Below are 14982 nucleotides of genomic sequence, written 5' to 3' on the forward strand. Positions count from 1 at the left end.
ACCCTTTCTGTCTTCACTGCCACAATATTAAGTCAGGCCTCTATCATTTTTCATCTAGTCTATTAGAGTGGTCTTCTAACTAGTTTTCTGTCTGCAGGATTCCTGCTTCATTCCAATACAGCCTGAGGGCCTTTTATTATTAGAAAATAGTTTAATTTTTATTGTCTAAAAACTGGTCAGTAACAAACAAAAATAAAAAGTAAAAACTGGTCAATGAATGCGAGTGTATATATGTAGGTATGTATGTATTTTTTGTTACTGGTGATTGAACTCAGGGGCATTCTACCTCTGAGCTACACCCCTACCCCTGTTTTTATTTTAATTTTTCTTTTTTTTTCTCTCTCTCTTTCTTTCTTTCTTTCTTTCTTTCTTTCTTTCTTTCTTTCTTCCTTCCTTCCTTCCTTCCTTCCTTCCTTTCTTTCTTTTTTTTTTTCCTTTTTTGGTGGTACTGGGGGTGGAACCCAGGGGCTTTCTACCTCTGGGCCATACTCCCAGACCTCTTTTATACTTTATTTGGAAACAGGGTCTCACTAAGTTACTGAGAGCCTCACTAAGTAGCTGAGTCTGGCTTCGAACCTGTGCGATCAACCTGTCTCAGCCTCCCAAGCACAGGGATTACAAGCATGTACCACCACACCCGGCTGGCTGGCTGGCTGGCTGGCTGGCTGGCTGGCTTGATTTGTTTGTTTGTTTGTTTGTTTGTTTGTTTGTTTATTTATTTACAGTACGGGGGATTGAACTCAAGGGCATTCTACCTCCAAGCTATACCCCCAGCCCTATTTCTTTTTTATTCTTTATTTTGAAACAGCGTCTCACTGAGTTGTAAAGGGCCTCACTAAGTAGCTGAGGCTGGCCATGAGCCATGATCTTCCTGTCTCAGCCTCCCAAATGCTGAGATTACAAGCGTATGCCACCATGCCTGGCTTTAATTTTTATTTTGAAGTAGGGTCTCACTAGGTTGATTAGAGTCTCACTACTTGCCAAGGCTATTCTCAAACCTGTGATCTTTCTGTCTGAGCCTCTCAGTACTGGGATTATAGACATGTGCCACCATGCCTGGAGAGAATGCATTCTAAATAAATATTTTAAAATACAGAAGATAGAAAAAAGGTCAAAGTTATCTTTCCCTATTCCATTTCCTTAGTTTTTCCCTCAATTGAGAAATACCAACTCCTAATCATTTGAAGTTCATCTGCCTTGACCAGTTTCTTTCCATGTACTTGTGTTGCATACCCACACATAAATATGGTTTTGATTGATTATATGGTGTGTATGTGTTCTTTTTACATAATGTCTTTGGGTTATTTTGATTGCTCTGCAGCTTGCTTTTGTAATCTAATATAATAACCTATTATATAATAAATTGATATTTTATATTTAGTATATGCATGCAAATACTCTGGTATGCTAGCAGCCTCTTAGAGATATTTTCACTGTATTTCACCTGTAGCATCTATTGTACCTACTGGAAGCCAGTTTAACAGGCTCGCCCTGCTGGGTGTGACTAACAAAAATGCCTCTAGATATTGCCAAACAGACCTGGGGCAGTCTCTCCTCTTGATTAAAACCACTGCATCAATGGGATATTGTTTCACCTGGAAGAGTTTAAAAGGGGAAAAACATTCTGTAAGAATGAATCAGAAAAAGAACAAAAAATGAATCTGGAGAAGAAAAGAATGAAGTGGTAGAAGAAATCTGTGTTTATTGTAATGTTTGATAAGAACTTTACTGTAGAACCTTTAAAATGAAGTGTTGGGGGATAAGAATAATCTGTTTATAAAGTTTTAAAAATGTAAATGTAGACATGATTAAATTATTGTAGCATATTCAGACACGTTAGAAGTATACAGAAAATAATGTGAAAGTCCCTCTTCAAGATGCTACCTTCTAATTCTAATTCTTCTAATTCTCTCCTCTTTAGAGTTAATCACTACCATGAATTGTATGCATCCTTCTAGTCCTCTTATAACCATTTATTTACATGTGAATTCAGGTACATTTTTAAAATTGTGGTAAAAGATATGTAACAAAGTTTATCAATTTAACTATTTTCAAGTTTAAGGTCCAGTGGAATTAAGTGCATTCATATTGTTGTGCAACTATCACCACTGTCTCTCTAGAACTTTCTCCATCTTGCAAAACTCAGCTCTACTAGTTAAACAATAACCTCCCATCTCCCCTTCCCTCAGCTTCTAAAAACCACCATTCTGCTCTATGAATTCAGTTACTCAGGTACCTCATTTAAGTGGAATCATTTAATATTTTTCCTTTTGTTACTATGTTCTTTCACTTTGTATAGCATGAGACAGTATTTATTTTTTAAGGCTGAATAGTATTCGTGTATGTATGTATGTATGTATGTATGTATGTATGTATGTGTGTATATATATATGTATATATATATTGTATTTTGTTTTTCATCCCTCAGCTATTATACATATGCTGTAATGAACTTGGGTGTGTAACTATGAAAAGTGAATTCTACTGAGGAGTGAAGCCAGTAACTTTTTTTTGTGTGTGTGTGGTACGGGATGGAACCTAGCATTCTACCTCCATGCTACACCAGCCCTATTTTTAATTCTTTATTTGGAAACAGGGTCTCACTAAGTTGCAAAAGGCCTCACTAAGTAGTAGCTGAGGCTGTCCTTGAATGAACCGCTATCATCTGATCTCAGATTCCCTAATGCTGGGATTACAAGCGTGCGCTTATAATCCTGTGCTTGGAAGGTGGAGACAGGAGGATCGCGCAGGTTCAAAGCCAGCCACGCTGGCTGAAGAAACCCTGTTTCCAAATAAAAAAGTATAAAATAGGTCTGGAGTGTAGCCCGGAGGTAGAAGGGTTTCCAGAAACCCCAGTACCATAAAAAAAAAAAAACTTCTCTCTCTCTCTCTCTCTCTCTCTCTCTCTCTCTCTCTCTCTCTCTCTCACACACACACACACACACACACGTGTATATGTTCTGAATTCTCTTCCATTGGTTTCTGTGTCTTTATGCCAGTACTATACTGTTTGGATTACTTTAGCTTTGTAGTAAGTTTCAAAAATAGGATGTATTTTCAAAACACTTGGGACCTGCAACTTTATTCTTTTTCAAGATTATTCGGTTATTTAGATCTCTTGAAATCCTGTATTAATTTAAACAAGGATTTTTTTCTTTGTAAAAAAATGCCATTGGGGTTTTGATAGTGACTGCATTCACACTGTAGATTGTTTTGGGTAGTGTTGGGGCCCAGAAAAGTACACCACAAAGTATGACACTTTACACTTCAGAAGCAAGCCTTTTAAAATGCTTTTCTGTCCTTTTTTCTCCAGTTCCCCTTTCTGCCCCTCCAGGCAAATCATAGAAACTAGAATTTCTCTTCCCCAAGGCAGGTCACAGAAACCAGAACTGCCTTTCCTTCCAAGCAAGCCAGAAAGCCTAAAAAATCGTAAACTCATCTTTCCCTTTCTGTCTTGGAGGTGGTGATAAAGAAATTCTCTTATTTATCTTTTCTTATAGTAAACAAGACCTTCATTTCAGAAGGAATTCTGCCCTATAACCAGAAGGAAAAAAGTAACCAAGTAACAAGTAACCAAGAAGACTTTGAACAGACAGGCCTTTCTGGGTTTCCCACTCAGTCTTTTAATATTAGATCATACTCTTTGTCTAATCCTTTCAACATGTCTCACCATACTTCATCAAACCTAAGCATAAAAATGGATAGTTCACAAGCTGGACATGGTGGCCCATGCCTATAATCCCAGTACTTGGGAGGCTGAGACAGGAAGATCACAGGTTCAAGGTCACCCTCAGTAGTAATTTGGTGAAACCTTGTTTCAAAATTAAAAAATAAAAAAAATAGTAAGTCTAGGGATTTAGCTTGGAGGTAGAACACCCCTGGGTTCAATCTCCAGTAATGCGTGCGTACACACACACACACACACACACACACACACACAGTCTTTTTTTTATATGTTTATGACTAAGAATTGAGCCAGGGTCATTCTAGCTCTGTGGTACACCTTCTACCCTCACCAAGTTGCTGAGGCTAGCCTTGAATCTGTGATCCTCCTATCTCAGCCTCCCAAGTACTGGTATTACAAGTGTGTACTACCATTTTTGGCCAACATCTTAACAATATAAGTCTTCTGACTTATCAAACTAGGATGTCTTGCAGCTGGGCGTGGTGATGCATGCTTATAATTCTAGTACTTGAGAGGCTGAGACAAGAGGATTCCAGATTGGAGTTCAGTCTCATCAAGTAGTGAGACTCCTGTCAACCTAGCAAAACCCTATTTCCAAATAAGAAATAAAATCAGTCTGGGAATGTATATTGGAGGTAGAGTACCTCTGGGTTCAATTCCTAGTAAAACACACACACACACAAATAGGATGTCTTTTTACTTAATGGTATCTAATTTCTTTTTGCAGTTTTCAGTATAGAAATCTTTTGCCTCATTGGTTAAGTTTATTCCTAAATATTTTATTCTTTTTGATGTTATTATTCATAGTTAATGTATAAATGTAACTGATTTTTTGTTTGTTCATTTGTTTTGGGAATCAAACTCAGAGTTTTATTCATGCTAGGTAAGTGCTCTACCACAGAGCTACATTCCCAGCCCCAACATAAGTGATTTTGTGTTGATTTTGCTAAATCACTCATTCCAACAGTTTTAAAATTTTATTTTAGTTTGGTGCCATGGGTTGAACCCATATGATAGCCTTTTTGTGCTTACCAATAATAGTATGTCAGTACTATACCTAAAGACCATCTTAAATATGAAATCTCCAAGAAATATAGCAAGAATGCAAAACACTTGACACTAAATAGACTGCAAAAAGGGTACTTGTTTACAATATGAGAGCAGAAACAAAAAGGCAGAGCATCACTTTATTGAATCTCAACTGGCAATCTGCATGTGGGGTTACTCAAATCTTCATGGTTCTGCATGTCTGCAATGGATTGCACAAGCATTGTGAGCATTGGGATTGCACATAAATTTTAATGAATAGGCAAATATGGAATGTACAAATAATAAAGATTGGCTATAATTCATATGCCATACAGTGAACTTATTTGAAGTGTACAATTCAGTGTTTTTAGTATAGTCACAAAGTGTGCAAATATCACAATTTGAGAACATTTTCATTGCCTCCAAAAAGTCCTCTTCTCAGTAGCAGCCATTCCCCTTTCCCTTTTAGCCCCACCTCTGGCCCTAGGCAACTGTTAACTATTTCCTATCTCTCTAGATTTGCCAAATATGGTGGTTTCATATAAATAAGGTCATGCAACTTTTGGCCTTTTGTGACCGACTTCTTTCACTTAGTGTAATGTTTTCAAAATTCATCAATGTTGCAGTATACTATAGGACTTCGTACCTGTAATTGCCAAATAATTTTATTTTATGCATATAGTACATTTTAGCTATTCGTTAATTGATGGATATTTGGTGTATTTCCACCTCTTGCTTGTTATGAATACTGTTGCTTTAAACATGGGTATACGTGTGTGTGTGTGTGTGTGTGTGTGTGTGTGTGTGTGTGTAATATTTTTCTGAGTATATACCTCCTGGAAGAATCCTGGGGCACATGATAATGCTGTGCTTAACCTTTTGAGAAACTACCAAACTAACTGAGAAACTACCAAAGCTAATCCAAATTGGTTGCAATAGTATTAATTTCTATCAGCAGTGGATGCAGTTTCAAATTTTCCCACACATTCACCAATAAATATTATCTTTTTATGTGTTTGTGTGTGTGTGTGGTGCTGGGAATTGCACCCAGAACATCACACATGCCAGGCAAGTTCTTAAATTTAGGTCTATAATTTACTTAGAGTTAATTTTTATATATGGTAATAGGAAATGATTCAGCTTTATTCTTTTGGATGTGGATAAGCAGTTTCCCCGCAGTTTCCCCACACTGTCTGTTGAAAAGACTATTCTTTCCTATTGAATTGTCTTGGTACTTTGTTGAAAACTAGCTGATTGTAAATATAAAGGTTCATTTTTGAACTCTTGGATCTATGTCTAATCTGATGCCAGAAATATCTGTCTTGCTTACTCTGGTTTTGTAGTGAGATGTTGAGAAGAATGATTCCTCCATTCAGTTTCTCTTCTTTAAGTTTATTTCTGCTGTTTGGGCTCCTTTGCATTTCCATAGGAATTGTAAGATCATCTTGTCAATATCTGAAAAGATATCAACTAAAGTTTTGGTGGAAATTGCATTTAATCTCTTAATCAGTTTGGAGAGTATTGCCTTCTTTACAATGTCAGGTCTTCTAACTCGTGAATGTGGATTGTTTTTCCACTTATTTAGGTGTCTTAGTTTTTCTCAAAAGTATTTTATAGGTTTCAGGCTATAAAGTTTATACTTCCTTATGAAATTTATTCTTACATGTCTTATTCTTTTGGATGATACTGAAAATGATTTTTTCTTGATTTTATTTCCAAACTCTTTATCATAAGTATAAAAATTCAGTTGACTTGTATATTTATTTTGTATCCTGCAACCTTGCTGAAAGGAAAGAGATTAAGAAACTAAAGAGATTAAGAAATTTTAAACTTTTTCTTTCTAGAAGTTAGAGATTATAACATGATTCATATAACATCTAAACATATATACCAATGAATGCCATAAATCTTCCCTAGTAAATATAAAGAAAATTAGCGTACTTTCCTCCAAGTCCTGCAAGTTGATTAATATACTATTTTCAGGCTATTATTCTCTGAATTCATGCCCATCGAGAGAGTTTGTCCTAGATTTGAGATATTAATGTATCTGGCTTTATATCCTGGGTTTAATCCCAAGCATACTTGTGACCTAGTGATTTCAAGCAACCACTTTAAAAGCATTTTCATTCTGAACATTTTGGTTTGTTATTTGTTCATTCATATTTTGATCCAAATTCTTTGGTTTATCGGGATTTTCTGTTGGTTTGGTTAATTCCTTCTGAAACTGCTTCCTTTAATTTCTTTTTTTGCTTTTATCCTTTTACATTTGTTTTTTTTATCCAAGCTCAAGGTTTCAGGAGAAAATCAATTGATAAAAATATCAGAAGGGTTTACAGAGCTAGCTTTTGGTAATTTTGTCACATTATATAACTGGACTTTCTAACAGGTTTATGATGAGCATCAGTCAGGATTGAGGACTGAATTTCAAATGCCTCTGGCATTTCAGTCTGGGGTAGATAAAGAAGAAGACAAGAAAGAGGTATGTAATGATTTTTTTGGACACTAATATTTCTACCATGATGATATATATGAAATTGGAAAGTTCCTTTGTCCTAACAAAGCTAATAACTACTAATTCCAAAGAAGTTGCTTGAGTTACTATAATATGTTGAACTTCTCTTTTAAGCTTCTTGGGTTTTAGGGTATTTTGGTATGAAAGTAGAGATCTAATCCAGGTGGTTTTCTCCAGCTAGTATATATTTTCCACTATAAAATTTATTTAAAGGAATATTTGAAAATATTGGCTTCCTTTTTCCTTTCAATTTAAAGTTAGTTTAACAATTTTTAACCCTGGCCATGCAACATAATGAGATGTGGAGCTGTTTTCAAAATACAAATACCTAGACCCAAACCAAATATACTGAATACTTTTCTTCTGCTACTGAGGATTAAGCCCAGGAGTGGTCTACCTCTGAATTTTATCTCTAGTTCTTTTTTATTTTATTTTGAGATGGGGTCTCACAAAGTTGCCTAGACTGGCCTTGACTTGCAATTTTCCTGCCTCAGTCTTCTGAATATCTGGAATTACAGGTTTATGCTACCACTCCTGGCCTATATAGACTCTAATACAGGTTACCAAGAACCTGTACATTGCCCTAGCATATGCATATATATGCTTTACCTCTTTAAAGAGCGTGTTTTCTTAAAAGAATAAATCCAGAAGTATGAACAGATCATACACAATGTACATAGTAGCACCTACTTTATTATACTTCTTTCATTCTTAAGTATGATACTCTTGATTTACTTCAGCCATTGTATCCTCTTCCCTGCCATGTTAGGCTAAGCTTTGAGCATATTTTTGTGGTATGATTCTAATTTGAAGAATTTAAAGGACTATGGCCCTGCTTTTATGGTACTTACTACTTGGGAATATAGTACAAAGAATATATATCTTGTATCAAACATAAACCTTTCCTTAAGTACTATTAAGGTGGGACTATACTAAGGTCAAATGAAATTAGGTCTTCTTTCTCTGGGTTGTCTTAACATAAAATAGCTGTAAGCTTGAAAATATAAAATTCTTATTATATGTTATTATCCTGGGTTGTCAGAGACAGGAAATTAAGAACTTAGTCCCTTGTGACATATATCGTATAGTTTTATTATCTCTAGCATAAAAATATTTTGCTTCCTTGGGAAGTCCTCTGAGAATAGAATCTCAATAATTTTAATTTCTTTCCTTTAGCGCCAAAAACAGTACTTGAGACACAGAAGACTTTTCATGGATATCGAGAGAGAACAAGTAAAAGAACAAAAAAGACAAAAGGAACAAAAGAAGAAAATTGAAAAGTAAGTCCTATGATCTTTATTTTGAGCTTGAAATTACCAGTCAGGATGCTTGGGGAGGCTGAGTTGGGATGGTCAGGTATGGGCTGGGGTGTAACTCAGTTGTAGAGCATGTGCTAGCATGCATGAGGCCCTGGGTTCAGTCCCCACCCACCTAGTGAAGAAAATAATAAGACTCAGGCCATGTGTTGTCCTCTGACCTATGCTGGAGTACTGCTTCTGAGTGAAGCTGGCCAATAGTCATTTTTATTTGTGTGTTTGCTTTTTTTAGTAGACTTTATTTTTTTAGGTTCCCAGTAAAATTGTTTAGAAATAGAGTTCTTGTATGCTACCTGTCCCCACGCATTCACAGTTTCTCCTACTGGTACAGTTGGTTATAATTGAGGCATTTATATTGACACATTATTATTAACGAAATTCTTTAATTTGTAATAAGATTCACTATTGGTGTTGTGTGTTCTGTGTGTTTTGACAAATGTATGATGACTTGTGCCCATATACGTGTCATATAGAGTAGTTTCACTGATTAAAAATCCTCTCTACAGGTTTAAAGTCAGCATCAGCAATTTAGTGAGCCTCTTAGCAACTTAGTGAGACCCTGTTTCCAAATTAAATATAAAATAGGGCTAGGAGTATAGCCTGGAGGTAGAAGTCACCTGGTTCCCATCTCTAATACCACAAGAACAAAACAGTCCACTGTGCTCTGCCTCTCTTTAGCCCGTCTCAGGACAATAACTTATTTCTCTGTCTCCATGGCTGCCATTTCCAGAATATTATGCAGTTGGAATGATCCAGGATGTGTGTAACCTTTTTAGATTGGCTTTTATCCTTAATATCTTTTCATGTTTTGAGAGCTCATCTCTTTTCAGCATTAGCTATTCTATTGTCTGAATATATCACAGTTTAGTTATCATTCACCTACTGAAGGATAGATGTCTTGGTTGCTTCCAGGATTTGGCAGGTATGAATAATGCTACTATAAATATCTGTGTTCAGGCTTTTCTGAGGACATGAGTTTTTAGCTCATGTAGGTAAATACCAAGTAATGTGAATACTGGATCATGTGGAAAGAGTGTGTCTTAGTTTTGTAAGAAACTGCCACATTATTTTCCAAAGTGGCCCATTTCCCATTTCCACCAGCAAGGAATGAAGAGAAGCGTTCCTATTGCTTCACATCTTCACCAGTGTTTGATATTCTCTTCATATGTGTATTTGACATCAGTATATCTTTGATGATATATCTATTCCAGGTTTTTTGCCTATTTTTATTTTATTTATTTATTTATTTTGGTACTAGGTATCAAACTCAGGGCCCTGTGCATACTAGATAAGCATTCTATTACTAAGTTACATCACGAACTTCTTTATTTGGCCTTTTTTTTAAATTGGGTCATTTATTTTTTTATTGGGGAGTTTTAAGAGTTCTTTGTTTTAGGTAACAAGTTCTTTATCAGACAGATGTTTTGAAAATATTTTTTCTCAGGTTCTGGCATGTATTTTCATTCTCTTGACAATGTCCTTTACAGAACAGAGATTTTTAATTTTAGTTAAGTCCAGCTTATCAATTCTTTTCATGGATTGTACTTTCAGTGTTACATCTGAAAATATTATTGACATACCCAAAATCACTTAGATTTTTCTTATGCATTATCTATTATATAATTAATATAATAATAATTATTATTAATATAATTATTACTATTAATATAATAATATATTATTACTATTAATATAATAATTATTATTCTAGGAGTTTTATAGTTTGGTATTTCTATTTTAGGCTAATTTTGTGAGAAGCATAAGGTATGTGTTTTGAGTAATTGTTTATGCATATAGACGTGTAGTTGTTTCAGCCCCTTTTGTGGAAAAGACTGTCTTTTCTACATTGTATTGCCTTTTCTCCTTTGTCAAAGGTCAGTTCACTCTTTATATGTTTATATTTCTAGAGTCTATTCTGTTCATTGATTTGTCTATTCCTTTGCAAGTACCTTACTGTCTTGATTATTGTAGCATTATAGTAAGTCTTAAATTCGGGTAATTGTACTCTCCTAACTTTGTTCTCCTTTAATATTATGCTGGCTATCCTGGATCTGCCCAGAGTAATATAATCTTCATTTTTAAATTAAGGATAACTTGCTGGGATTTTTATTGGAATTGTGCTCAATCTATAGATCAAGCTGGGAAAAACTGACATTTCAATAATAGCCCCGCTAGCTATATACTAAGTCTTACCTACCTAAAGTGTAAAGCATCCTTGATTATGCTGACTCTTGGACTACATTAAGATGATTAGCCCTGTGTTTTCTGCCAAATAGAGAAAAGGGTGAACTCTCTCTAGTCATAGATAACATCATTCAGGGTTATTAGAAAAAAATTTTTAAACAATATTCAGCATGTAATCAAAATTTTCCAAATATGTCTAAAGATAGGTCCAGATGATCGAAAGACATAAGAAGTTGGGCATGGTGGCACACACATGTAATCCTAGTACTTGGGAGGCTGAGAAAGGAGGATCACAGGTTTACAGCCAGCCTCAGCTGGCTTAGTGAGGCCTCTGCAACTTGATGAGATCCTCTTTCAAAATAAAGAATAAAAATAGGGCTAAGGGTGAAGCTCGGAGGTAGAATGCCCCCTGGTTTGATACCCAGTACCATTCACACACACACAAAAAAAAAAGACAAGAAAAAAACAAACAATAGAAGCAGACCCAGAGATGATACTGATTTTGGTTTTCACTGAGAAAGACTAAAATAATTAACATGCTCAAGAAAATGTAGGAAGAGATGAAGAAAATTTAGAGGACTTTAAAAGAGAATTGAAATCTATAAAAATAACAATTATAGAATTTAAAGTATGATCATAAAATAAGAACTCAGCATATGTACAGTAAGGTAGCAGTTAGACTCAGTAGAATAACTTAGGGGGGAAATGACAACAGATTTGACAGTACCAGATATTTGTAAGGATAGAGGATAAATATACCTCTTAGATTATTAGTGTTAGTGGAAAAAAGCACAATCTCTTTAGAAAACTGTTTATTATCTTGTACAGTTAAGTTTAGACCTGTGCTATGACCCAGTGACTGTACTCCTATTTACTCAAGAAAAATGATAATATATTTATAAAGACACTAAAAAGTAACTGACTGTATTTTTTTCCAATGCCCATGGAACATTTTCCAAAACGGACTATATTCTGGGTTGTTTTCTCTGATTATTATGAGAGCAAGCTAGAATTCATCACACAGTACATTTCTGAAGAATCCTGAAAGATAAAGCTACATAGAAATTAGGAAATACTTTGAAGAGAATAATAATAAAGATATGTCAAAGCTTATTAGAAGAAACTTGGAATAATAGAGCCTTCATTGCAATTGTTAGAAAAGAAGGCTGAAAATCAGTGTTTTAACCCTCCATATAAAGAAGCTTAGGAAAAACTACAAATGAAATCAGAAAGAAATAAGCTCTAAGAGCTGGCCATGGTGGCGCAGGCTTGTAATCCCAGTATATGGGAGGCTGAGACAGGAGAATGGTGGTTTTGCGGACAGTTTCAAAAATTAGTGAGGACCTCTGCAACTTAGTGAGACCCTGTTTCAAAATAAAGAATAAAAAATAGGGCTGGGGAGTAGCTTGGAGGTAGAATGAACCTGGGTTCCATCTCAATACTGCAAAAAAAAAAAAAAAAAGGAAGGAAGGAAGAAAGAAACTCTTAAGAATAAGTACAGAAACCAATGAAATAGAAACAAATGTATAACAAAGAAAATCAGAAAAGTCCAAAATTATTTTCTTGAAAATTTAATTTGGGGCTGGGGGGTGTGGCTCAGTGGTAAAATACGTGTCTAGCATGTGGAAAGCACTTGGTTTGATCCCCTTTGATGGAAGAGAGAAGGGGGAAAAATTTGCTTTTGCCAGAAACATCACTTTGACTAATCAGAGAGAGAGAGAAAACAATTTACCATTATTAGGAATAAAAAAGGAGCCATTACTAAAGAACCTACTGAAAACTTTACACTAAAAAATTGGAAATTTTTTTGAAATAGACAAACTCTTTAAAAACAAAGTAAGATGGATGCAAAGAGAAATAGAAAATCTGAGTAATCTTATGTTACTCAGAATTAACATGTTACTCTGAGGAATTAAGTCTGTTATTAAAAATCTTCCACAAAAGAAAAATCTAGCTTAAGATTCAGGCCTATATATCTTTACTGAGGAATTCTTTTTAGATTTATAAGGGGGGGGGGAGTAACACCAAGTTTTATATAAACTCTTTCAGAGCATGGAAAACAGAATATTAATATTCCCCAAATAACAAAAGAGGCCAGCGTAACCTCAATAGCAGCTTGACAAATGCATTCCAAGAAAGCAGCATATGCAGACTAATTTCTCTCATGCACATAAATGAAGTAAAAAAAATCCACAAAAAGTAGTAGCATAGTGACTTTTGAGTAGCACTGCTGCTGGAACCTCTGCTTCTAACCCTTGGAAGCTTCTTAATTAACCCAGAAAGCTGGTGTGTTGGTGCACACTGTAATCCCAGTACTTGGGAGGCTGAGACAGGAGGACCACAGGTTCACGGCCAGCCTCAGCTACTTAGTAGGGCCCTCTGTAACTTAATGAGACCCTGTTTCAAAAATAAAGAATAAAAAATAGGGCTGGGGGTGTAGCTTGGAGGTAGAATGCCCCTGGATTTAATTCCCAGTACCACAAACAAAACAAAAAATAATCCTGAATCTCTCTCAGCTGGTGAACCAAATGAAAATGAAGCTTTTTGCAACAACAATGGTAAGTAAACATAACTGACCAAAATAAAACCTTCCAAGATGTTAAAGAATTGTCTTTGGGTAGTAAAATATTTTTTCTCTCCTTTCTGTATTTCTTATTTTTCAAAAATTTTAATTAGTTTGTTTGACTTTGGAAACCTAAGAAAAACCTGGGTTTTAGGGCGACCTTACTCTTTATTTTTCAGTACAGGCTACATGGACTATGGAAGATTTTATGTGACAACCCACTGGTGGAATGGCTTTCTGTGAAGTGTTTAATTCTTTTGTGTGTGCTTTAATAAAATGCTTCCCCTCCCCCTTGAGATATAATAATAATACTGTTGTCTCAAAGCCACCTGATAAAAATGCTGCAATAAATGTGTGCGTGCGTATGTTGGACTAGGATAGGGAGGCTGAGAAAAAAATCTTTATACAGGTGTGTAGTGTAGCCTTTGGTTAGAATTCTATTTAAATATTTCAAGGACCTTTTCTGTTCATTTTTTTCTATTATATCTATTTTTATTTCTTGCAGCAAAATATACTTCTACCAAATAAGTCATTAACAAAGATACTGTTTTTCTAAGTAAATAATAAATGGCCATAACTCACCAATACATAGTAACAAAATAATTCCTAAGGATACTATGAAAAGCAAGATTAATAATTATCTCTTGAACAACAAAATGGAAATTGCATTTAAATGTTTTCAGAAATAAGCTATAACAATATTGCACAACTAATAATAAGCACTGAAATACCACATCAAGCTACAGAAACTCATACAAAAGAATGAGATCATTCTGAATAAACTGCTAAATTCTTTCCAGAAGAATTTACCCACCAAAGAATTGGGTTTAATATTTTTAACTATAAAATGGGAAACTTCAGGATAAGCTGGGAGAAGCACTTCACTGTATTCAAAAATCTTGTTGGCGCTCTCTGGAGTCTGGAAAGAAAGGTGTCATCTTGCTCTGGAAAGGAACAGGCCAGTTTCTTTCCTAATTTTTTTTCTTTCCTAATTAATTTATATTTAAGTATTTCAAGTGTTTAGTGTTCTTTATATTGTTATATATAATCTTGTATAACAATTCCAGAATCTAAGAATGTTGGCTGTTAAGGAGTTTTTTCTTATGTCTAGGCCAGATTTGTGTTGCTATGACCTAATTTTTTAGCTGTAATTGTTATCTGATCTGCATAAAAAATATCTTTGAATTCCATTGTATTCATATATAATCATTTTACAGGCTCATCAGGCTAAAAGGCAGAAAGGAAATTTAATCCAGTTCATTTAACTGAACCCAGTACATCTGTACTGTGGGTATTTTATATCTAACCTAAATCTTTATATGACATGCCTACCATGTGGCACAGTCAGTGGGAATTCTTTAGCAATACTACTGACCTTCTTTGAAAGCTTTTCTGCTTAAGGCTTTTATTTTATTGCTATTTTGTATTGGATGATCTTTTTCTTCTTAGATTTACACTGTTGGCTTCAGGAAAAATATAAAGGTCTCTGGTTGTTTTATAGATGGTATCAGAACACTTAAAATCTTGTTGATAAATGGCAAATAATTTTTTAAAATTTGCCTTTTCTTTAAATAACTGAATAACTTATGCCTTCTTTGCATGGAGATTAGTTGATTTAATTTGAAGACAAAAAAGCCATTTTAGCAGCATTTTTATATCTTTCTAGCTAGGAATTGATACTACTTTACCTCAC

General features: G+C 34.8%; 1 protein-coding gene across 1 annotated transcript in view; it reads left to right on the top strand.

Annotated features, from left to right (window-relative positions):
- The window catches only part of CCDC15 (coiled-coil domain containing 15), a gene marked incomplete at both ends in the record, with an annotated part of 89565 nt that overhangs the window by 45217 nt on the left and 29366 nt on the right, over positions 1-14982 (top strand). The window contains 2 exon segments of the mRNA XM_080719499.1: positions 7101-7193; positions 8403-8506. Coding sequence (XP_080575625.1) covers positions 7101-7193; positions 8403-8506 — 197 coding nt within the window.

This window comes from Muscardinus avellanarius, assembly GCF_963383645.1.
Source record: "Muscardinus avellanarius genome assembly, chromosome: 1".
Lineage (NCBI taxonomy): Eukaryota > Metazoa > Chordata > Mammalia > Rodentia > Gliridae > Muscardinus > Muscardinus avellanarius.